We start from the raw sequence: 26,743 nt of genomic DNA, 5'->3' as shown, positions 1-26,743 counted from the left end.
TAAGCTATTAATGTAGCTTATTAACCCAGTGACTGTGATCATTCCTGTTCTGCAGAAACGTTAATGTATAAATCTGGGGCCTGACACAAACCTCACTCGAGGTATTATGAAGTATACAGTATGAAAACCTAAGGGTTTCACGTAAGGGCCCTTTCAAGGTAAATAGAGTGAAAGAGCAAAAGAGACCAAAGCAAGGAAAATTAAAGCTGCTTGAGTAAACTTTCATGCTAATGCTGGCTAAATAAAAACCACCTAATATGATGCCTTAAGAAGCAATACCAGAGTTCTCTTGTAGTGCAGCAGGTTAAGGATCTGGTGTTGTCACTGCAGTGGCTTGGGTAGCAGCTGTGGCTTGGGTTCAATCCATGGCCCAGGAATTTCCACGTGCAACAGGCGTTCCAGTAAAGGGAAAAAAAAGCAGTAGCAGCAATAATATGACAATATGGAGTAGCGCAATAAACTGCTCAAATGAAGTTACACTGGGGGTCAATCAGAAAAGACAATGAATTTGTAAATGGCAAAGAGCATATTTCTGAAATTTTCCCTTGAGAAACAATTTAAAATATTATAACACTGAAAGGGGTATCTCCATAGATGTTTAGATAATCCAAAATAAGGGAAGTGGCCTTTTTTTTTTTTTTTTTTGTTCCTTTTAGGACCATACTCCGAGGCATACAGAGATTCCCAGGCTAAAGATCAAATTAGAGCCGTAGCTGCTGGGCTACACCACAGCTCATGGCAACGTTGGATCCTCAACCCACTGTGCTAGGCCAGGGATCGAACCTGTGTCCCCATGGTTACTAATCAGATTCATTTCAGCTGAGCCACGACAGGAACTCCAAAACAGCCTCTTACTTTCAGCTTCTAATACTCAAAAATCAAGTCCATCAAAAATTCTCCTGTATTTTCAACTTAAGTTTCTAGTATGCAGTACACAATTACAACATGATGCCATTTATTTAACAAGACTCTGGAAGAATGAGTCTCCGAGATCAAATATATACATTTTTAATATCTGAAATATTTACATAATGGAACCATGTCATGGTCCAATGTTAAGAACAGTGTTTTCAATTGTCCTCTTAAGATGTAAAAAAAAAATCTAGTAACTCAAACTCAGTTATGCTTTTTTTTTTAACACCGCTCCCCCAATCTTTATCTTTTTTTAAAAAATAAATATTCAGGACACAGGAATAGCTGCACCTAATTTCTGTTAAGAACTGTTTAAAACTTGTTACATTTTCAGGTAATTTTGCTCCCTTGTGAAGTTCTGATCTACAATAAAGAAATCCCCATCAATATCTTTAAAGTTTTGATGAGCAGAGGTAAACGAGGTGTGTGTCTGCATATACACACACAAGATATAAACCCTTTACAGAACAAATAGTGGTAACTGCCTTAAACAATTTATTCTTAGAATTAAGAATGTAAAGTCTATAAATTGCCATGCTGAATTTCTATTGTACTTTTTGTCAAATGTTCCTAGCTTGTAAAAATGCCTACTTTTATCTTTTGCTGATTTTTTTAAAGGATTTTTTTCACTTATAGTTTTGATTTTTTTTTAAACAAAAGGGTACATAAAAATTAAATCAAGGACCAATTAGTGCAAAAATGCATTAAATAAAGCTCTCCAGAATCTAAGGATCTGCCTCATTCTGAACAATGAAATGGGGGGGAAATATCACTATGATTCACACTCACTTAAAAGAGAGGCCGACACAGCCATTGACAGAAAAAAAAGCAAACCATTCTGTTCAACAGACTGCTGGCTTGCCACAAGAGAATACCATGCTCTGGGAGACTAATAACCTAATTATCCCAGACATTTGGGTTGGCACGATACCACGTTTCCTTTACAATTCTATTCTTCAATTAGGAAATGTTTAAGGGAACCCTCCAAAGCCGATTAGGGAAAAGTAAGACTTTTATACATACACTCACACAAACACACCCATACAGAGATACAGGAATGGATTGTCTACTAATTTTCGCACTCTAATTTTAAATTCCATGCCATCATGAGGGCCTGCTGTTGTTGATCAAGGCGGTAAGGGTAATAGGTGTGACTGATATTCTTTCAATTAAAAATGTTCATGTTGGTGCCTATACAGTACAGTTCAATATTAAGTGCAATTCTGCAAAAGAATTGGGGAGTCATTTTAATATTTACAAAGAACAAATCAGCAGAACAAGATTATATCAGATAGGCTGTGTACAGTAGCTGCGGCTTATAAAACATACCAGTAATTTGTACCTGGTGAGTATAAAGAAAACCAAAATAAGATTCAGATGTCTTTACAACCAAAAGAGTACACAGGGCATCAACAAATTATAGAGGACAAAAAAATTCACATTTTCTACATTAAAAAAAAATTACAGATCTCACAAATGTCTCTGAAGACAAAAAAAAAATCTCAAAGTCCTTTGAAGGGTGGGAAAGAAGAAATCTGAAATGGAACTCTAAATGTAAAAAGAGTTTTACTTCACAAGACCAATTTTCTTGGCTTCTGTTTCATATATCAACAATCTCCACATCTTGACTATAAAAACTTCTGCTTCTTCATCAAGTACCTAGAAAAGGAAAAAGGAAAAACACAAAAAACAATTACACAGGTAAAATAAGCAATCATCAGCATCTCCCAACAACGATGACTGGTATAAATAAAAAAGGCTTTTATCTACCAAGAAGAATTTACTTTAAATAAATAAAATGACCTGAAGAAAATCTGTCTATCGAGAGAAATGTATTCAGTAGTACAATAACCACCCCCCAAAAAAGAGGCAGTGAGCAAAATCCCATGGCTTACTAACACTAACACAGCAGTGCTTTTTAAAAAGAATTTTTAAAAATTTATAGTTGATTTACAATGTTGTGTCAATTTCTGTTGTATAGCAGTGACCCGCTCTCCCTCTCTCACTCACACTCGCGCGTGCGCGAGCGCACGCACACACACACACACACACACACACACACACACACATTCTTTTTATCATATCACCCCCCATTATGACCATAGTACTTTTTGGCTTCAACTTTTATCTTTACAAACACTACATTTATACATGTCTTTGAAAACACACTGCAAGTTACACAGAACTACTTACAGAACTAAAGAGCATCTCATTTACCTCTCCCAACAACTTCATAATCTTAACATTTATCGAGTCCTTATTATGCATGTGACACTGAAATACTAAATGAGAATATATGTATAGCTTTTTTTTTTTTTTTTTTTTTTTGCTTTATAGGGCTGCACCTTCAGCATATGGAAGTTCCCAGGCTAGGGGTCAAATCAGAGCTACAGCTGCGAACAAGCTACATCACAGCTCAGGGCAACACTGAATCCCTTAACCTGCTGAGCGAGGTCAAGGATCCAACCTGCATCCTCAGACACTAGTCAGGTTTGTTATCACTGAGCCACAATGGGAACTTCCTGTATAGCATTTTAATATAGTGTATAGGACCCAATAAACAAAGGGAATACTATCATCTCAAAGGATACAAGACTACTGAATAAATAAAAGGTCTTTCCCCTTTGACAGATCAAATTATCTATGAGTTAGGTTGTTGTTGATTTTTTTGTCCATTTAGGGCCACACCCAAGACATATGGAGGTTCCCAGGCTAGGGGTCCAATCAGAGCTACAGCTGCCGGCCTACACCACAGCCACAGCAATGTGGGATCCCAGCCGCGTCTGCAACCTACACCACAGCTCACGGCAACACTGGATCCTTAACCCACGGAGCAAGGCCAGGGATCGAACCCGCATCCTCATGGAATACTAGTTGGGTTCATTAACCACAGAATCATGTCCTCATCCCCACACATGTGGCACTTCACACCAGGGCTGCTGTGCAGTAAAATGGAATAGCAAGGGTCCTTCTACATGAGTACTACCGTCACGACGGCATGTGGACTAAGGCTCAGGACTCTGGAGACAGGTCAGGTTAGGAATTAAACCAGATCTCTAGTCAGAACTTGGATTCAAATCCCACTTCTACTTCCTATTAATTACTTGTCCTTGGTTGGGTTAATTAATCACAATAAGCCTCAGTTCTCTTATCTGTAAATAGAGGATATAGGAGCTATGTCATACTGGTTCTACTATAAGAATTAAAAGAGTAGATATCTACAAAGTGCTTGGGAGAGTACTTAGTACCTGAGTGATCAATCAATAAGTACCAAAGAGAAGCCAGAAAATTAATTTTCTTTCCTGCATCTGAAGCATACAGAACTTCCTGGGGCTAGGAATTAAACCCAGGCCATGGTAGCAATCTGAGCTGCTACAGTGACAACGTGGGATCCTTAACCCACAAAAATTGATTTTTGAGGAGTTCCTGTCTTGGCGCAGCAATTAACGAACACGACTAGCATCCATGAGGACACAGGTTTGATCCCTGGCTCTCAATCACTGGGTTAAGGATTCCGAGCTGCTGTGAGCTGTGGTACAGGTCACAGACATGGCTTGGATCCCATGTTGCTGTGGCTGTGGCAGAGGCCAACAGCTACAGCTCCGACTGGTAACAGCCTAGGAACCTCCATATTCCGAGGGAACAGCCCTAAAAATACCAAAAAGTAAAAATAAAAAAATTGATTTTTGAGAAATTTCCCTATATTTCTCATGATGACAAAGAACTTTAAATAAGACATCTATAAGCCAGACTTAACCAATAGTTTAAAAGAACTGGGCTGCAACATTAATTTGGAAACTGTACCCCAGAAATAATATAGACACTGGCACATATATGTAACCAAAGTTTATTATCGGATGTAAAATGAAGAAGGTACAATTTGAAAAAGACTTCTAACAAGAGTAAAATACTACTTGAGCTAAACATTCAATCTCATTTATTCAAGAAATTTATTCAAGTGGGTTAATGAGCTATTACCAGAACTGGTTGACAATACTAGCTCAATTGGTTTCCACCTCCTACTTTGATCAACAAGCCAGAAAATAATCAAAAATAACATAAGGAATTCCCGTCATGGCTCAATGGTTAACGAATCTGACTAGGAACCATGAGGTTGCGGGTTCAATCCCTGGCCTTGCTCAGTGGGTTAAGGATCCAGCGTTGCTGTGAGCTGTTGTGTAGGTTGCAGACGCGGCTCAGATCCCGCGCTGCCGTGGCTCTGGCATAGGCCAGTGGCTACAGCTCCGATTTGACTGACCACTAGCTGGGGAACCTCCATATGCTGCCCAAGAAATGGCAAAAAAACAAAAAAAAATATACATATACATGATCAGGAGGTAAAGAGTCTAATTATATTCCAAACATCAAAGTATCTCAACAGATCAAAATGGATTAACACTGACCCATGACATCCTCACCAACAATGATTATATCTCTGCCAAGGCCAAAAACCCACAAAACTGATTTTACAAATTCCTTAACTCAGGCCCAACTATGAAATTCTCTTCTCTTTACCCCAAGGATAACTTTTATTTGTTTTTTATCTTTTCAGGGCCACACCTATGGCATATGGAGGTTTCCAGACTAGGGGTCAAATCAGAGCTATGGCTGCCAGCCTACGCCACAGCCACAGCCACGCCGGATCCTTAACCTACTGAGTGAGGCCAGGGATTGAAACTGCGTCCTCATGGATGCTAGTCAGATTTGTTTCCGCTGAGCAATGACGGGAACTCCCCTAGGATAAGTTTTAAATAGGCTGGAAAGTCAAGGAAGTTCAGATTCTATTCCCAAAGACTGGGATCTATTTTTTTTTTTTTTTTGGTCTTTTTGCCATTTCTTGGGCCACTCTCACAGCATATGGAGGTTCCCAGGCTAGGGGTCCAATCGGAGCTGTAGCCACCAGCCTATGCCACAGCCACAGCAATTATGGATCTGAGCAGTGTCTGCAACCTACACCACAGCTCACGGCAACACCAGATCCTAAACCCACTGAGCAAGGCCAGGGATCGAACCCGCAACCTCATGGTTCCTACTTGGATTCGCTAACCACTGTGCCACGACGGGAACTCCGTATTTACGTTTCTCCTTTCATCTAAGGCTCAGCCTTATGGCATCAACAAATTTTTCACAAATGGTTTATCAGGAATTTTAAACAACAGCTGCACTGGGCTGGCTGAGCAGTGGAAAACTTAGACATCATATCGTGCCTGCACGCAAAACATCTTGACCTAGAGCCCCTTGTGGTCAGGCACTCCACCACGCCACTCCCCAACACTGACCACAGTCCCTGCAAGTCTCCCCAGTCACCTATCATCTCACATCATGCTTAATATTTCTCCTGCCTTCCTGACTCCCCTTCCCACTTTGCCCTTTGGACCCTATTCCACTTCATGTTAACCATCCTCAACTTCTTTACTTACGCTTTGCTTACGTGAAAATCTCATATGTCCCCTAAAGACCCTGACGGTCCTGTACTTTTGGAAGCTCCTCACTTTCAAAGCCTTAGTCTCCAAAGGCAGGGGAAGCCACTGGATCTTCACTATTTCTCTCCTCGTCAACAGCTTCTCCTTTGAGGTTCATGAGACCTCACTACACCATCTTTTCACTCCAGTAGTGGCTGTCCAGCAAATATCTCATTTGACATGCACATTAAATGAGTTCTCTGGCAGCTTGTTCTTGTATTTCTCACTAATCCCAGTCCCAACACCCAGGAATTTCAATTTCTATGTGTTACGACCCAGCTTAGAGCTTACTGATATTCCAAACAATGACATCAACTCTGCCCCAGAAACTCCCTCCCAGAGCCATACTTTGCACCTTGCCATCATTTGGACTGACTCACCACTTGTACTGTTAAATATTCTACTCTCTAAACCTCTTTCTAAATGTTTCATTCAAATACATCTCTCACAACTTCACAGAAATCATCAGTCCTTAATTCATTCAAGCCACCAGCTCCATTCCAATATTATTTCCTTCTCCTCCTAGACTGGAGTTTATAGTCTATTCAATCACTCTCTCTCACCTTTACCATCAATTCTCTTCCTCCTTTTTTCCTCCCTCATATATCAGTGCAGCCAATAACCCTAGTATTCAAATGAAATATAGCTGGAAATTTGATATTTAACTACAGCCAATCCAATGGACACCTGTCCAAGTGACAAAATAGTTATATAGTCTTCAAGTCTCAATTTAGATGCTAATTGCTATGAAGATTTCCCTAATTGCCCTCAACACCATCAGATGCTCTATCTCCTCTGCCCCCGTTATCCTTTTACATATCCCCATTATGTTAAGTATATTACAACATCAATATTGGCACACCTGTTTCTCTGCTAGTTCTTTAAGGGCAAATATTCCACCTTTGTTATGCTTCTAGCACACTGCTCTACCCAGTAAGTACTTATTCTTCTCTGAATGTACGAAGTGATCCAGAATTTATATATATATACATATTTTTTGGTCTTTCTGCTATTTCTTGGGCCGCTCCCACGGCATATGGAGGTTCCCAGGCTAGGGGTCCAATTGGAGCTGTAGCCACCGGCCTACGCCAGAGCCACAGCAACGCGGGATCCGAGCCGCGTCTGCAACCTACACCACAGCTCACGGCAACGCCGGATCGTTAACCCACTGAGCAAGGGCAGGGACCGAACCCGCAACTTCATGGTTCCTAGTCAGATTCGTTAACCACTGCGCCATGACGGGAACTCCCAGAATTTATATTTATACACAAACACCAATGGCAGGGGAGGGAAAAGACTGATAAATCAATAAAATTCAGAAAAGTCAGTTTGTTCACATTGATATTAAAATGTTAATAACAGTAAATTTCTAACTTACCATGGCAACATCATCTAAAATGCTCTGAGGTGAACTATGAGCCATAACCTAAAAGAAAAAAAAAATTGTCATTTTGAAAATAAACTGTTAGTAATATAGTAGAAAAAAAAGATCTTATGGTGCCCTCAAACTAGCATGAGAATTTCTCATGACTGAAGAATCTCTCTCTCTCTTTCTCTATATATGTATATATATTTTTCCCCCCTTTTTTTTCTTTTTGGCTGCACCTGTGGCATGCAGAAGTTCTCAGGCCAGGGATCAAAACCCCACACCACAGCAGTGGCCGAAGTCACTGCAGTGACAATGCTGGATCCTTAACCCCATGTGCCATGAGCAAACTCTCTACAGATTTCTTAATTACCAAAATATCCTTCTTTTCAGTGGAAGTTTGACACCAAAACTTAATCACATTATCTGTCTTCTAATTCAAACTCAGACTTAGAAGTGTTAATAATACAATAATTACAAGTGGAAAGGGCCACTTAAATTTCCTATTCCTAATGTTAAAAGAGAAGTGCTGGTAAAAAAAAATAGCATTTCCTTAAAATGCAATTAGTTATTCTTTTATAGAAATATGGTGCTTCTACTACGATAACTATCTCAAGACAAGACTGCCTTCAAGAGACAATGAAAGGATGTGGTAAACCGTGGTGGTTAAGAGCACCGAGTTTCACAGTTTTGGCTGTACTACTTATCAGGTAATCATGGTCAAGACACAATGTCTCAACTTCTTCATGTACTGAATGGGGATCCTACTAGTAACTTACATTTCCTTAGGTTGCTAGAAGGTTTAAAGAAGATGAAGTTCTGTAAAATGCTTAACATGGTACCTGCCAGGATCAACACCTGGCACAGAGTAACCAGTCAGTTAACACTATTATTATGCGATGAAGGGCACTATTTTACTTCTCTTCCAAAGGATTGATGACTGACAAAAAATTGAGGAAAGGTGTCCCCACAAAACTCTCAACTGTACTTGAGCAACATTCTATCTCTTAAGACAAGAGGGTGGCAAGGCATTCTCAGGAATAGGAAGAAAGCAAAATTGGTAGCAGGCAGCAATTCTGTCCTCCTTGACCCTCTGAGATGAAAGCATGTGGCGTGGGGTCTGAAGCAGTATGGAGGGGTTCACCTAATTAACCATGAATCTCCTAATTAAAACAAAATTATCATGGATTAGGCCCTGCAATATTTTCCAATTTAGAAAGTATTTTAATGTTGTTTTTGTGTGTGTGTGTGCGTGTGGGTTTGTTTTTTTTTTTTTAGGGCCTCACCTGTGGCATAGGGAGGTTCCCAGACTAGATGTCAATCGGAGCTATAGCTCCCAGCCTATGCCAGAGCCATGGCAATGCCAGATCTGAGCCGCGTCTGCGACCCATACCACAGCTCATGGTAACAATGAATCGTTCACCTACTGAGCGAACCCGCAAGGTCGTGGTTCCTAGTCAGATTTGTTTCCACTGTGCCACGACGGGAACTCCGTGTCTTAACATTTTAAAGTATTCAACAAATGTTGGGGGTGGAGAGAATAAAAGACTAACCTTAGAACAAACAAAATCAACTAATGTAGCTTCTTCTTCACCTATATATTCTATGATCTTTTTATTAATCCATGGTCTAATTCGTCGTTCCATCAGTATCTGCAAAATAACGCATGGTTACTAAATTGAAGAACTTTTCATTACATTTACTAAAAAAACCTATATAAACTCATAATTTAGAATGATCATTCATTCACAAGTTGAACTAAGACAGGTATGTATCAAGATACAATTATTTGCTTCCAATTTATGAAGACGTCAAGAACCACTAAAAATTTCTACTATTATAATCTACTATTATTGACCATGTCAAGATTCTAGTCATATTACACCCCTTACTTATCATTTATAGAATCAACTGAGTTTGTGTGCTATATTTAAAACGAAAACTTGCAGTAAAATGAGGAAATACAATTTGCTACTCACAGAATCCACAATAGACCAATCCAAGGGATAAGCAAAGAGTTCAGGTTTGGCTGTAGGGATTTTTTCAATGAGACTCTTAATATGTTTGCGCTTTTCTTCAGTGTTTACAGTGCCTTTGGCAGCGTTTTTATCATCTTCACCATAATCTAAAGGAACCAGTTTCCTTTTTCGGGGTACATCATCACTGTCTTCATCCTCAAATTTGTTAAAGACACTATCTACGGGGAGTTTCTTTCTCTTCACAGAATTAGGTTGACCAGGACTATTGGAAGCACCTATAGTAAAAACACTCTATTAGCATGATGAATTAATTTTCAAATGTTACATTTTATAATCCACCATCCCTCAAAATCAGTGTAAAATGTACTTTTATAAAACTCAGAGCAAGAGCCCAACTATAAAAAATAACTCACTACTCACAAGTGCTAGAAAATTTAACTTTTCACTTCTTCTCAGAACTTGAGGCAGCTGCAGATATAGGAGCACTAGTAGAACTATGAAAACAATTGTGAGCTAGAAAGGCATTTTGAATAATTTTCTATCTACCTACCAAGCAGCACACATTTATTCTTCCTTAAGGCAAAATTCAGGTATTTATAGGGGAATGGGGAGTAAATGAATGAAAAAAAGGAAGAAAGGAAATGCTAACATACCTAGTTTAAGACTTAGTCCTATTTTTGGCCTATGCTCCTCAGGTTGTTGTTGATCTGGTGAATTTTCATGAGGAATAATAATACCACAGGGAGATTCATCCCCAGGAGTATTGGGAGTTGCATTGCCACTGGCAGAGGAAACAGATGGGGCAGAACTGATAGGCCTCAGTGTTGGTTTGAGACAGGGCTTTTGCTCTGGTTCTTCTTCTTCTTCCATGGGTTCCTCTCGTTTTTCTTCCTTTTCTTGCTTTTCTTCTTCCTCTTCCTCTGATTCTGGTTCTTGCTTTATTTGCGGCTGTCTGCGTCTCTCAGCCTCTTGTTCCATCTAAACCAAAAAGAATCTGATTAACTGAAACAAACAACTATAGTCAATTCATTACATTATCTTTACAAAATTTACATTATCTTTCACAAAACCTCTATTTTTCTTTTTCCTTTTTTTCAGAGGAAAAACAGAACATTGCCTCCTATAATCAGAAAACCAAGTAAATCTATAGAGTATATCAGGAACTACACAAAATTTTTTTTAGTATTTCACATGTATTACCATTCTTCAGTGGCTTGTATACACTCTTCAGAGGCAATGAAGGTAATTACTAATAGTTTGCTAATTCAGAGAGAAAAAGTATGTTTCTATATTGCTAAAACATTATAATCAAAAATTTTATTTTAGAACACTACAGATAATACATAAGAGGTATAACTCAAATCCTCAGCTTGGTCATATATCATCATTTTTTCTTTCTAGGTAATGGCTGAAGTTGGTAGTCACTTCCGTGTTCAAAAACAAATAGGAAAAGGAAGAAATGGCAGGGAGGGAGAATTTTGAAGTCAGAGGCCTATATACCAAAATGAACACTTCCCCTGAAATTACAAAAAATAATCATCATAAGATCATTATAAAAACTTGGATAAATATTATCAGTAAGTTTTCGGAGCATACCCCCCCCCAAAAAAATAACGAAAGTAGATCCTGTCATGGCTCAGCAGTTAGCAAATCCAACTAGCATCCACAATGACTTGGGTTTGATCCTTGGCCTCACTCAGTGGCTTACAGATCCTGTGTTGCCGTGAGCAGTGGTGTGGGCCACAGACATGGCTCAGATCTGGCGATGCAGTGGCTGTGGAGAAGGCCGGCAGCTGTAGCTCCAATTTGCCCCCTATCCTGTGAACCGCCATATGTCGCAGGTGCAGCCCTAACATACATACATATATACATACATACTTACATAATGCTATTAAGTGTGGGATCACACAGAACATGTTTCTAGTAAAGTTACATTAAAAGATATTCATCTAATAATACTTTGTAGAAATAAAGGAACATGAAAGATGTTTAAAATAAAGTTGTAAATCAAGTAATTCTGACGATTTACATAGTAAGATAAAATATCACTATCCTCCCCCCAAAAAAGCAAGATGCACAAAGTATAAATACTTTTCTTATAAGTTAAACTACATCATAGTTAGTTTTCTTAAGATGACATGATAATCTTGAAAGAATATTGTTATTGGAGTTCCCGTCTTGGCGCAGTGGTTAACGAATCCGACTAGGAACCATGAGGTTGCAGGTTCGGTCCCTGGCCTTGCTCAGTGGGTTAAGGATCTGGCGTTGCTGTAAGCTGTGGTGTAAGTCACAAATGCGGCTTGGATCCCGCACTGCTGCGGCTCTGGCGTAGGCCTGTGGCTACAGCTCCAATTAGACTCCTAGCCTGGGAACCGCCATATGCCGTGGGAGCGGCCCTAGAAAAGGCAAAAAGACAAAAAAAAAAAAAAAGAATATTGTTATGGATGTTATGTTTTCTTACCCTCTGGAGCTCTGCATCTGGATCTGGGTGCCCTTCTGCTAGAAGGCGCTGCCTGATTTCCTCCAGCTCTTCCTTCTCTCTTTTCCTATCCCGTTCATCTGCTTCCATTTCCTTTTCCCTATCACGCAACCTTTTCTGAAGAGCGCTTCCTCTGCAAAAGCAAATATTAACTGGCCTTATTTTAATACTTAGGTTATCAACTATTACACATAATGTCTCCAAAAGCAATTTCTTTCCATATTAAAAGTTGCATGATAAGAGACTAAAGACTGAGAGAATGTTCTGTATCTGCAGAACACCCAAGACAGTGTGCTCTCTATGTTAATGTTTAGTAAGTATTGTCTTGTCATATCACTATGCCTCATTCTTAAGCCACTGTAAATAAGTATCTAAAACAAGAAAATAGAAAAGCAGCATTCAGAGGAAAGAACAATGGTCGCATTTTATACCTGTTCCACAGGGAAAACTACCATGTAATTTGTATTTTCTTAGATGTATATTAATACATAGTAATGATACCCCTAATAATAGTTCTTTATCTTCAATTTAACTCATATCTTTTCCTTTTGAAAAAACTCAAAAGGACGTAGGATATAATCAACAGAAAGCAAAAATTATACCTAGCACTTTATCTCAGAATGTTGAAATAATGGAGGGCCATTTTATGATCCAATATTTTTACTGATCTTACTGCATTTTCCACAAAGTCATATCCTTGGCATTCTTCCAATTTATGTTGTCAATCCAATGTTTTAATTATTAATTTGGCTACAATACATTAAATGCGTTCACTACATACCTGGATCATTTCAGGCACATTAGAGAGGAAAAAAAAAAAAAAAAAATTGAAATATTGTCCATATCTCAGGGGACAGTTTGGAATGGATGGAGCAGAACAAAGCAAACAATTTCACCATAGTACCGAAGTGCTAAAAGAACAAAGGTAGTTTAGAAATGCTATGGGAGGGAAGGTGTTCCTGTTGTGGCTCAAGGCATTAAAAACCCGACTAATGGGAGTTCCAACTGTGGTTCAGCGGTAACAAACAGGAATAGTATCCTTGCGGATACCAGTTTAATCCCTGACCTCGCTCAGTGGGTTAAGGATCCGGTGTTGCCATCAGCTGAGCATAGGTAGCAGATGTGGCTCAAATCCTGTGTTGTTGCAGTATACACCTGAAGCTACAGCTCTGATTCCACCTCTAGCCTAGGAACTTCCATATGCTGTGGATGTGGCCCTAAAAAGCAAAAAAGAAGGAAGAAAGAAAGAAAGGAATGCTACAAGAGCAGAGATGAGGAAAGGCAGGCTTCACTACTCTCACTTCTTAACAGTTTATGAATTGAGAGGGTGTTCATATCACTATAGCATTCTAGAAATCCTTAAAGACAAAAATTTCCATACCACCTTAGACAATCATAAAGGTAAGTTATAATTGGCTATAAAAACTGAACTTTGTTAATTTGTTGTAATACTATTTGGGACCGTCTCCCAAAGAAGCTGCATAGAATTGTTGATCCTTTCCCAATAGCACTCCCACCCTCATCCCCTGGAAAACACCATTATCAGCTATTGTGTGTGTGGGGGGGAATAGTTAAAAAATAATTGCAAAGATTTCTTTCTTCCTTATTCCATTGAGTGACCTTGTACTCTCTGATAGACAAGAGTAAACGCAGATAATAAAAAGCTTCAAAGTATGGCTTCTTTACCTGTAATATTTGGGATCATCTCTATCATCATCATAATCTTCTAAGAATTCTTTTAGTCGTTTAGCTTCTTTTGCCTTTGAGGAAATGAAGGACAAAACGTGCAAAATTAATATAAAAGCAATTTACACTACACCCCCCTCTCTTTCATGGGAATAGATTCTTCTTATCCATACCACTTGAACTTTATAATACTCATAAACTTTATACATTTACATGTAAATAAACATTAGATGTTTAAAAATCTTTAACCTTCAAAAGCAAGTCAGGAAGTTCCCGTTGTGGCTCAGTGGTAACAAACCCAACTAGCATCCAGGAGGATTTGGGTTCTATCCCTGGCCTCGCTCAGTGGGTTGAAGGATCTGGCATTGCCATGAGTTGTAGTGTAAGTCGAAGACTCAGCTTGGATCTGGTGTTGCTGTGGCTGTGGTGTAGGCTGACAGCTGCAGCTCCGACTGACCCCTAGTCTAGAAACTTCCCTATGTCTTGGGTGTGGCCCTCAAAAGACAAAATAAGAAAACAAAACAAAAAACCAGAAGCAAGTCAGATTTAGGACTTATCTGTGAAATGAAAGCCACATACAGTATGCTACAATAAATTTCCTCTCTGAATATGATTTTCAAAGTGCAATAATTATTTTCTAAGGAAACCTGAGCACACCAAGAATCACAACTCAATCTGTTAACTGGACCAAAATATTTTACAGTTCACTTACAGGTAGATGATGGTACAAGAAGTAGTTTTCATGAAATATAAGATTAAAATTATTTTTTTTTTCTTTTTAAGGCCACACCTGTGGCACATGGCAGTCCCTGGGCTGGGGTCGAATCCAAGCTGCAGCTGCCAGACTACACCACAGCCACAGCAACACAGGACCAGAGATTGAACCTGCATCCTAATGGATACTAGTTGAGTTCGTTAAGGCTGAGCCACAATGGGAACTTCAGGATTTAAAATTTAAATCACATTTATGCATCTAAAGGTAATGCCTACCTAGCTTTGAGTACACAAACCATGCAAGTACATGAATCTCTTACTCCTATTTTTGGAATTTTAAATACAATAATATATATATATATATACACAAAAAACAATTAGTAAAAATTTATAATCTACATCTCTGTTAACAACTATTACACCTACATACAAATACGTAGGTTTCTGACTTCATCTGACAGTGAAATATTAACACATTTCATCCAGATTAAATGTTACTTCTCTGTAAAGACTTTCCAATCTAACCACCTACTTTTGACCAAGTCCTTCCCCCAGACAAAATTAATCACTTTCCCTGTATTCCACTCCCAAAATACTGTGAACACACCTTCGTCATACTTTAAACACTCACACACACAATACAGTAACTACTTTATCTCTCTGATGATATTACCCACTTGTTTAAGTTTGAAGCATTATTTCTTCTTGTATACCCAGTACCTAGCACAAGGCTAGGATATAAGGTACATTCAAAATTTTTCAAACGCAAATAGACTGTCAGATAGCAATGACAATACCTAGAAATATCTAAATAAAACACAGGGAGGCCTACAAGGAACACACTAAAATAGTGACATAAGCTACCACTCATGAGAAATAGAGACTTTTACTTTTTACACCATATACTTCAGTTACCTGAATATTTTTTAATGAGCAAGTAACTGCTTTTTTAAATGGATTTTTTTTTAAAGCTCCTGAACAAAAAGTAACTATCAGGAATGTTTTTTTCTGGAAAGGTAGGTTTCAGGTTTGCTTGTAGGATGCAGAATAACTTCAAATCTATTAACACATGTTTTTGATGGGAAATATTTCTTCAAATAATTATGTCTCTTACTAGATAATTCTCTATTTCCTAGGTTTTAATAAGAAATTCTAGAATGGGAGCAACAATCTAGGGAAATCAAAATTACTTTAAAAAACTCTAGGAGCTCTGAAGATCTACTATCCAGAAAACCCATACTATCTATCTAGTTGCTGCATGCACCCTTTTGGTTACTTACAAAAATTCCCTCTATGTCTCATGTTCAAAAGCTATTTGAAGAAGATTCCTAACTTCAGTGAAGTTTTTGGAAGAATAATCTCCAAACTGGAGATAAAGAAACTTTCATGAAATTCTGGCAAAGATAGAACACATGGAACATACTACTGAAGCAAATACTGTGATAAAATATATCATCTTTTCGTCATTTTATTTAGTTAACAACCTATGCCAACTGCTTCACTGTACAGTTTGTCAAATAGTGTAAATGCAAAAAAAATACATTTTTATTATCATATAGTTAAAAGGAAGGATAACATAGTAATGTAAGGAAAAATAATAATTCATAAATGTTACACACTGAAGACAATTTTGACTTCTAAAAACTAAGGTCTTCTCATGACACTTTCCTTCACCCAAATGTACTGCACCAATACAGAATGATATCAAAGCCTCTTCAAAGTCAAAAATATTGTAGATTCTTAATCAAAGAATGTTCTGTAAGTTCTCATTTTAAATACTACTCTATGACTGATTTACTTTAACAGTATGCCAAAAGATAATTTAGCTTATAGGCAGCAAAAATGTGAAGAAAAAAAAAGGAGAGAAAAACATTTCGCTGTACTGAAATTCCCTCAAGTTTACTTGAAATTTATAAAAATTAAATTATCTATACTGAGAGATCATACCTTTAAATTATAAAGTTACTTCTAGTTAACCATAAAGATTGATCTGATTTTTATATCTGAAAAATCATTTACTTTTTAACCTAGAATATTACCATTTCTCTTCTTCTTTCTTCCTCTCTTTCAGCCTCTTTCTCATACTCCCGGGTTTTCTTTCGTTCTCTGATTTCCCAATTCTTAAGGCGCTAAAAAAGGAAATTGTCAAAGCTTTAAAGATGTCTACAAAAAAATTCTTTTTGACTAACCTATTAAGTACCAAGCTTTGAGAATATAAACAGTCCCTCTGTTTACCTCCTGATAAGCAGCTTCTTTTTCCCGGAGCTTTCTTTCAAGTTTCCTTCGTTCATATGCATCTTCTTCATCCTCTTCTCGGTCACGCTTCTTGTCTTTTTCTCTCTCACGCTCTCGTTCCCTTTCTCGCTCTCTCTCTCGTTCTCGTTCTCTTTCTCGTTCCCGTTCTCTCTCTCTCTCTCTTTCCCTCTCCCGTTCCCTTTCACGATCTCTGCTCTTTTCTCTACATAAACAAAAGATTTTAAAAAATCTATTAGTCTCCTTTGCGCTTTCTTTAAAAACCAAGAGAAAGGAGAACACATATTATGAAATAATATACAAACTCACAAGCCAGAATTTAGCATTTGTTTTCTGTAGAAGTATAGTAGAAGTCAGAAAGACAGAGAATTTAATTCTATCTCCACATTCTGAACTGCATTCTAAACTCAAAGTTTTTTCCCTCAATGCTTATCAGTGTCTGAGAAAAACACAAAAAACCTGGATAACATGTTGCAAGATAGTCTGCTTCATTAATAGTGATCAAGGAATAAAGATATTGCATAGGTTTAAAGCAAAAAGCCTTTCGGCTTGTTGCATGGATAAACTAGAACTACAGCTAACCCTTGAACAACAGAGGTTTGAACTGTGCAGGTCTACTTATACATAGATTTTTTTCAACTAGAAATACTGCAGTACATGATCTGAAATTGGCTGAATCACGATTGGTTGAATCCACGACACAGAACTAAAGCTATGAAAGAATCATGTATACAGGAGTTCCCGTCGTGGCGCAGTGGTTAACGAATCCGACTAGGAACCATGAGGTTGCGGGTTCGGTCCCTGCCCCTTGCTCAGTGGGTTAACGATCCGGCGTTGCCGTGAGCTGTGGTGTAGGTTGCAGACGCAGCTCGGATCCTGCGCTGCTGTGGCTCTGGCGTAGGCTGGTGGCTACAGCTCCGATTCAACCCCTAGCCTGGGAACCTCCATATGCTGTGGGAGCGGCCCAAGAAATGGCAACAACAACAAAAAGACAAAAGACAAAAAAAAAAAAAAAAAAGAATCATGTATACAGAGGGCCAACTATAAGTTATACTAGGATTTGTGACTGCACAGAGGGTTGGCACCCCTAACTCAGGCAATGTTCAAGGTTCAACTGTGTATCTATCAGCAATAAAAAGTTTTCAAGTATTTACTTGTTGGTTTTTTTTTTTTTTTGGTTGTGCCCACAGCATGCGTAAGTTTCTGGGCCAGGTATCAAACCTGAGCCATAGCAGTGACAACACCAAATCCTTAACCACTGGGCCACCAGAGAACTCCAGTTTCTAAGTATTTAATTCAGAGTGATAAAACCAAATCGCAGGTTTGTGACACCATGAATCTAAGTACAAGTATATATATGTAAAACAATACATATGTTTATGGATTTATAGTTGTAGTAAAAGTTTAAAACCACTGATTTTATACATGTTAAATTCTTAATATTGGTTATTCAAGAAAATAATGATTATTCTAGGGAAGGATAGAAACATGGGAAGGGTTTTAATACCCACTAAAGATTAAGAACACTGAACTTCAGTTTCAGCCTCGCTTTAGCTACAATCAAGTAGAATATCTGCAACACAGTAACGAATATATTTGACAACTAACTTGAAAAGCAAAAGGTGAGGAGCTCCCACTGTGGTGCAACGGGATTGGGGGCAACCTGGGAGCGCTGGGACTCAGGTTTGGACTGAGGTTCTGTCCCCAACCAGCACAACGGGTTAAGGATCTGGCGTTGCCACAGCTGTGGTTTACACTGCGACTGATCTGATCTCTGGCCCATGGGGGGGAGCCACAAAAGTGAAAAAACAAAAACAAAACAAGAAAGGTGAGCTTTCCTTTCTTCTCTCCTCCTTGCTCCCTTCTCCACTTCCTTTGTTTTTGCTCTGCCTCATTCCTAAAGAATCTGAGATGCTACATCAAATGAATTCAATATAATTATGAAAGAAATTTAAATAAAACAAAAGTGAAATTACTGGAGGCCATAAAGAAAGTAAACTCAGAGCCTAAGGTGAGCTGTGGCCACCAGTGCGTTACAGGACCAAAGAGACACCGGGGACTAAAAGCAGTGGTTCTAGAGCTGATTTCCCAGTTAGGTGATCTCAATCAAACAGTGACTAGGAAAAAACGCCTCCCGACCAAGAGAGACAACAAGGAATCAGGCCCATTCAGAACACCAGGTAGGCAGCTGGCAAGTTCTAACTGGCTTCAGACAGAAATTAACCTTAATGTTGAAATTGTTAATTTAACCAATGTTTTACATCTGCATGAGATACCAAGCCACACATGCTCTGTAGCTCAGGAAGTTCTCTCATCACATCAATGTAAATGGCCCAAGTGAATACTAACCCACGGTTCTATCAAAGTTTTATCAGGCAGTAATTTCTACAGAGCCTTACCTTGATCGACTCCGATCCTTATTCCGATCTGAGCTCCTTTCACGATCTCGGTCCCGATCTCTCTCTCGATCCCGATCTCGATCTCTCTCTTTTGTCCGGTCACGATCCCTATCCCGTTCTCGTTCCCGCTCCCGTTCCTTCTCCTTTTCTCGTTCACGTTCTCTTTCCCTTTCTCGTTCCCGTTCTCGCCTTTCTCGTTCCCTTTCACGCTCCCTCTCTCTTTCTCTCCGTTCTTTCTCAATTTCCTGTCTTTCTTTTTCCTTTTTGCCTTTCTCTTCTTCCAGTTTCTAGAAACCAATAAAAGTACTTTTAGAGTTAACTCTGTAGCTCCAGTAGTCAAGATTTCCCCGGCGCAGTGCCCAATATTAGAAACAAACAAACCAAAAAAACCCACAAACAAACCACTGGTACTTTAATATTAAATACTTGTGGTTTTACTTGACATATTAAACTGAAACAATCATAAGCCTAGATAGATTTCGTGCAAAACCATATACTCTACACAGACCAGGAATCTCCAATCTTGGATGCTGGGAGATTGTGTCAAGTGTGGCTGACCACTCAATGATCATGTAGTAACTAAAATGACTATGAGGAATGCGATGGTTAATAATAATTTCTAGAAATACAATCACTTGGCTAAACCATAATTCTTCCCATTATGAATTTATTTAAATCAGTGTGACTACTAGTACTATCTATAACCCCAGGTAACTAAAGGTTATTACTTGAGGGTTTTAAAGGGGAGGTGGGGGAAGAGAGGTCACTGGAAGGCAACTAAATAATCTTCTGCCCTCTGGTTTGCCCACCCTCCAAAAGATAAGCTGAGTTTAGCCAATATCTGCCCTATTATCTATGGAAACATTTACTCCCACCATTACAAGATGGACAGCCCACCAAATACAAAAATTTTCAATCACTCACTTCAAGCAAAAATGTACATAATCATATTTTCATTTAATTAAATTAATTTTGGCTTAATTTTAAAAGCAACATATTTATGCCCATTATGTCTAGAAGACAATGAAAATATATCAACAGTGATAAATCCATCCTTGGAAGGAACGATTGCGTATTAACTTACAGATGCTGTGCTAGGACATGGATCGCCAACACTGGATTAACCTTGCCTACAAGCTATGCTTCTGGGAGGAAGAGCAAGTACATGGTTCACAAATAAACCAAATAACAAAGTCAGACCAAGTTTGTACCCTGACAAGATTACCAGTGTACCACACGGTTTCCATACAAACTCAAAAAAAAAGAAAAAAAAAAAAAAAAAAAAAAAAAAAAAAGAAAAAGAAAAAGAAAAAAAAAGAAAAGAAATACCCCAAACAGGAAAAACAAAACACATTTTTTCCTTTGGTTCCATGTTTAGTGTCACCGAAATTTAAATTGCAACAATAAAATGTGCATTTTTTTTTCTTTTCTCAGTCATGTAAAGCATTTAAAACAACTTTAAAAAGCAATCTTACCTGTTATACTCTTTTTCTCTTGCTCATGGATCAGAGAACTGATAGAGGATTACGAAAGAAAAGCTAGTGCATGAGAAATCAATATATTCAGCTGCTGTGCCAGTCTATATCAAAGTGGAATGTAGGCACAGCTAATACTGAATACATTGGAATTACAAAGGGAAGAGAAAAGAAATGGCAGAAAAAGGACAGAAACTGAAAACTATTTAAAGTGGCAAACTCTAATTTTTGAAACAATTCTAATGGAATATAAAAATGTATGTAGCCAGACTACATAAAACTTACCTCAGTGTCATATACATATAAAGAAATTTGTTTATTTCTGAGATAACAGATACTTACAGATTATTTTAGCTGTTCCAATAATAATTTGTTTTGTAGATTTCCCTCAATTGTTTTTACTCTTGCTTATTCACTATACTGTTTACTTAAGTGTGTAGTTCCACTTAAATAATAATTTGTTTCAGGAAGCATTTCAAAAGTTTTGTTCTAAGTAAATGAAAAAGTGAGTGAATCTGATCCATACTAAATGCATTTCTAAAAGAGTATATAAGATTTATATGCAGTAACAGATACACACATACATATATTTTTTAAGACAATAACTAGAGAAAGAGGAAATGAAGCAAGTCTAAAAGAAATAAGAAAGTAGGGAAATAATGAAGAGGAAAGGACAGAAAAAAAAATCATAAATCTTACCTTATTCTCTCTTCAGACTCGTCCGTGCTGTAAATGGACGCCCCCTGCCACGCTGATACCCTGACAGTCCGTGGTTATTTAATAAACTCATACCAAAACATGCAAAGGTTCACTGAGCTCAAATTTTGTTACTGAAGTTTCAAGTATTCCCTTTAACCATACCACCCAATAAAAAGAACTATTTTTCTTTTTCATTTTGATTTTGATTTTTAAAACACATTTTGGAAATTCAAAACATTCTCCCCACAGCGAAATACGTGTAAGGCAGTCAAAGGCCTGACAGCTTCTCAAACTGTGAAGCAAATATCTTTTGAAATAATTTTTTAAAAACCTCATACTTTACCAATGATATGACAGGATTTAACAAATAACAACAAAAAGGGGGTAAACCACACACACAACTATATACCATTTTCAAGCTTACTCAGACTCTGAATTTCAGTATAGAACCTAACCAAAAGTATTACTCTGAAATGAATTTCCATGGACTACCTTTTTAACGCTGAAAATTAATTTGGGAGAACTACATTTGTGCATTAAGACATTTAATTCCTGAAAAGGTCCTGTGTATGTGAGCTATGATTGTAGATAAGAATAATAAGTGTTCTGTAGCATTGATTCAATGGCATTAATTGTCAACATGGGATTTTGAAAGCTATAAGAAAAAGAAAGATTGAATAAAAGAAAAAAAATGAACACAACATTTCACTAAGTTAAAGGTCAATCTCAGGAGTAGGAACCAGTAACACCTTATTATCTCTCACATCAATATACATTTCATGCAGTGTTTGCGTTTCACCATCTATAAGCATCACCTTCAACATCAGCGAACATTCACAGATGCACTGTCATTGAGAGAAGCTTTCAATAGGCAAAACTCGTGAGTGGGATTTACTATGCATAAATACCCATTTCCAAGCCAGTTACCCCTTTGCATATTTTTCTGAGGGGGCATCCATAAATATAATAAAAAACAGAAGCTCATACTTACATCCTATTCCTTGTTACTTTCCAAGCTGAGAGTTTCATCTTGCATTAGTCACCATATGATCTCTATCATAATGGTGGGGGTCAATGAATAGATTAGCTTTATGGGAATTTACAGTTCTTCCATGCATCTAAAATTTGGTAAGTCTGGTAACCACTGACCTACTTTTTAAAATCTCCCCCTCTCAACTTAAGTCTATACAAATAATAATCTTAAATTTTAATCTCAGCTCTAAAGAAAAGGTTTTCCTAAGATTAAGTAACTGCCCCCAGATATACACTACAGTGTATGTTATCCTGCTGCCCCCTTGAATCTAGTTTAAATCTGACCTTGATGTTTATGTTGAAATCTAAAGATAAAACTAGGTTTTATTCATATTAAAGTGAGATGACTGCAGAGTAGTCAGTAACTGAAAAAAACTATGTACAATACGCCAAGGACCACTCTAACATGGTACTAGTCTTCTGTTCCTTTGTTCCTAGCTAAATATCAATTAAACCTATAAAAAGCATTAAAAATTATATTCTACTGAAAGGTTGATTTTTTTTCTTTTTTTGTCTCTTTGCTTTGGATTCTGTAAAAAGTCTAGATTGGTAGCAAGTGAAAAAACAAGAATACTACCTTGTGTGTGTCTCTGAATTTGCTGATCTCTCGGGATATCAGGTCTCTTTTGTCTTCTTCCATTTCTATGGCATTTATATCCTCCTAAAAGACAAGGGCAAAAGGTGGGAATGCATAAAGATCAATCCACATTGATACAAACAGATAAAAATTAAAGGTTAGATACTGTGCATAGGTTTTACAAAATACAGGAGTAAACAGAGCTTACATAGTAACAAATCTAACAATGTAAGTTAAATAGTAAAAAATTTAGATGGACAAGAATCACAAATCTGGTGATTAGCAATCCAGTTATTGTCAAAGACTGTAATGTATACGAACCTTAGTGATGAGTGGATAAGGGATCAGAGGGGCCACTGGGAATCTGCGGAAAATCTGCGGAAAAATCCACAAAGATTAAAACAAACCAAAAAACCAAACAAGAGTTTATATTACTCTGAAAAATAATTTCCTATATATTTATACTGTAAACCATGCAAGAATTCTGTAAATCTTCTCTATTTAAAATTATTTGATAATAAAAAAGATTTCACCCACTCTCTATAACTCTTCCCATGACCCACCAACCCTTCTGCCTCTAACATTCCCAACCAATGGAATAAAAAGGGTCTCAAACTAGCATTACTTTTTCCTTGATCTCTTCCAAGACAAAGGAAACAATCATAACAACAGAATTTACCCACAATTCCATAGAGCAGAATACACCTTGATTCTCTCCTTCCAACCCGTATCAAACAAATATGTCTAGTTATTTTCTCCATTACTGAGGGAAGAGGAAGAACAAACTCTATAGGGTCTCAATTACTCTATAGCTGACTGTAATCAATTACTATTACCAATGACTGGCACTTGGCTACACAGGTTTTTATGGCCACATGAAGAAGAAAAAGCCAGCCAATTATGTGGCCATAAAGAAAACTAAAGATTACAAAAAAAAAAAAAAAAAAAAAAAAGAGTTCCTGCTGAGGCTCAGCAGTAATGAGGCTGACTAGTATCCATGAGGCTTGAGGCTTGGGGCTCTGGCCTTGCTCAGTGCATTAAGGGATCCGGCGTTGCCATGAGCTGTGGTGTAGGTCACAGATGAACTTGGATCCAGTGTTGCTGTGGCTGTAGTGTAGGCTGGCAGCTGTAGTTCTGATTCGACCCCTAGCCTGGGAATCTCCACATGCCTCAGGTGTGGCCCTAAAAAGCAAGCAGACAGGAGTTCCCCACGTGGTGCAGTGGTTAATGAATCTGACTAGGAACCATGAGGTTGTGGGTTCAATCCCCGGCCTTGACCAGTGGGTTAACGATCCGGTGTTGCCGTGAGCTGTGGTGTAGGTCGCAGACAAGGCTCAGATCCCAAGTTGCTATGGCTCTGGCGTAGGCCAATGGTTACAGTTCTGATTTGACCCCTCGCCTGGGAACCTCCATATGCTGCGGAAATGGCCCTAGAAAAGACAAAAAAAAAAAAAAAAAAAAAGGCAAGCAAACAAAAAAACTGAAGGCAATGAAATCCAAAACATTATGAACTGTAACTACCCCTTTTGATATTAAGCCATAATATGTCTCATAGTACTACTTTTCCACAGTATATACAACCCATGCATATAATATACTTCCAATAATTTTCAAAAATACTTTCCATAATTTAAGCATATCCCCAAAGAAATGAACATAAGAAATACAAAAACATTTTCTTCCTTCCTTCCTTTCTTTTTGCTTTATGGGGCCGCACTCGCAGCATATGGAGGTTCCCAGGCTAGGGGTTGAATATGAGCAGTAACTGCTGGCCTACAGCACGGCCAAAGCAACGCTTGATCCAAGCCATGCTTGTGACCTTACACCACAGCTCACGGCAACGCCAGATCCTTAACCCACTGATCGATGCCAGGGATCAAACGTGCATCTTCAGGGATCCTAGTTGGGTTCGTTACTGCTGGGCCATGACGGGAACTCCTAAACAAGTTTCTTTCAACTTGGACTCCCTACTGTTCAATTAGTTGAGGCTGACAAAAAGTGGGTGATGATATATAATTCACTGGAGAGGAGTGCTTCATCTTATGCTCTTCCACAGTACTTCAGTTTTAAGGCCAATGGCATTATTTTTCATGTAAAAGAATGAAGCATGTAAGGAAAGGTAGCTCAAGTTTTTAAATGGGTCAAAATCCTCATTATTAAAAAAAAAAAAAAAAAAAAAAAAAAAAAAGGAGTTCCTGTCGTGATGCAGTGGTTAACGAATCCGACTAGGAACCATGAGGTTGTGGGTTCGATCCTGCCCTTGCTCAGTGGGTTAAGGATCCGGCGCTGCCATGAGCTGTGGTGTAGGTTGCAGACGAGGCTCGGATCCCGAGTTGCTGTGGTTCTGGCGTAGGCCGGCAGCTACAGCTCTGATTAAACCCCTAGCCTGGGAACCTCCATATGCCCAGGGAGCAGCCCAAGAAATGGCAAAAAAAAGACAAAAAAACAAACAAACAAAAAATCCTCATTATTTTCATGCTTGGAGCAGAGACAGAGCAACAATAATTAGGGAGTAAGGCAAAACAAGGCTAGTCCCTTTGTGGCCAAAAAATATTATCCTACTTTATCCCTTAACATCATCAACTCCTATTCATCACTTAAATTTTTGTTTGTTTGTTTTGCTTTTTGCTTTTTAGGGCCGCACCCGCAGCATATGGAAGTTACAGGCTAGGGGTCATACCTGAGTGGTAACAGTTGCCACAGCTCATGGCAATGTCAAATCCTTAACCCACTGATCAAGTCCAGCAATTGAACCTGCGTCCTCATGGATGCTAGTGAGATTCGCTAACTGCTGAGCCAGGACGGGAACTCCTTAAGTTTTTTTCCCCCCTTTCTTAATGAAACACAAGCTTCCATGCCATTGTATTTCAAACATGCAAAACAAGTACATTTTGGTTAAAAAAAAATTAGGATGTTAGCTGGTAAAACATGGTCAAATTAGCTTTAACAGTATGTTGCGTTAAATACTAATCAATTCTAGTTGGAACAAAGGAGTTCCCATCGTGGCTCAGAGATAACAAACCCAACTAGAATCTATGGCCCCGCTCAGTGGGTTACAGATCCGGCACTGCTGTGACCTGTGATATAGGTCATAGACTCCGCTTGGATCCCATTTTATTGTGGCTGTGGTGTAGGCTGGCAGCTGCAGCTCTGATATGACCCCTAGCCTAGGAACTTCCATGTGCCACAGGTATGGCTCCCAAAAGAAAAAAAAAAAAAAAAAGTTGGAACATAATAAAAGCACAAAAGTGACACTACTAAAAGTAAACTGTAGAAATGATTTTGTTGTCACAAATCAGGAGTTCCTGATGTGGCACAGTGGGATTGGTGGCATCTCTGTAGCTCCAGTATGTAGGTTTGATCCCCAGCCGAGCACAGTGGATTAAAGCACCTGGCATTGCCACAGCTGCAGCGTAGGTTGCAACTACAGCTCCAATAGGATTCTTGGCCTGAGAAGTCCATATGCCACAGGGTGGCCAAAAAGTGGGTATAGAAGGAGCATATCTCAACACAGTAAAAGCCATTTATAACAAATCTACAGCCAATATAATACTCAATGAAGAAAAACTGAAAGCCTTTCCGTTACAATCTGGAACAAGATAAGGATGCCCACTCTCACCACTTTTATTTAACATAGTATTGGAAGTTCTAGCCACAGCAATCAGACAAACAGAAGAAATATAAGGTATCCAAAATGGAACAGAAGAGGT

The 26,743-nt window shown here is 38.3% G+C and overlaps 1 protein-coding gene across 2 annotated transcripts in view; it reads right to left on the bottom strand.

Moving 5' to 3' along the window:
• The window catches only part of RBM25 (RNA binding motif protein 25), a 61,523-nt gene continuing 35,722 nt past the window's right edge, over positions 943 to 26,743 (bottom strand). The window contains exons 8-19 of one of the 2 annotated variants that reach the window (XM_005666339.3): positions 23,355 to 23,408; positions 23,034 to 23,117; positions 19,251 to 19,537; positions 16,834 to 17,056; positions 16,638 to 16,727; positions 13,885 to 13,958; positions 12,181 to 12,331; positions 10,373 to 10,697; positions 9,720 to 9,994; positions 9,294 to 9,392; positions 7,753 to 7,800; positions 943 to 2,571 (exon numbers count right to left, since the gene is read on the bottom strand). In XM_005666339.3, the coding sequence (XP_005666396.1) occupies positions 2,479 to 2,571; positions 7,753 to 7,800; positions 9,294 to 9,392; positions 9,720 to 9,994; positions 10,373 to 10,697; positions 12,181 to 12,331; positions 13,885 to 13,958; positions 16,638 to 16,727; positions 16,834 to 17,056; positions 19,251 to 19,537; positions 23,034 to 23,117; positions 23,355 to 23,408 (1,803 nt within the window). In that variant the 3' untranslated portion in view covers positions 943 to 2,478. 2 annotated transcript variants of the gene reach the window in all.

The sequence above is a fragment of the Sus scrofa genome, chromosome 7 (assembly GCF_000003025.6).
Source record: "Sus scrofa isolate TJ Tabasco breed Duroc chromosome 7, Sscrofa11.1, whole genome shotgun sequence".
In the NCBI taxonomy this organism is placed as follows: domain Eukaryota; kingdom Metazoa; phylum Chordata; class Mammalia; order Artiodactyla; family Suidae; genus Sus; species Sus scrofa.
The sequence above is the reverse complement of the archived record's forward strand: the minus strand, read 5'-3'. Positions and strand labels throughout refer to the sequence as shown.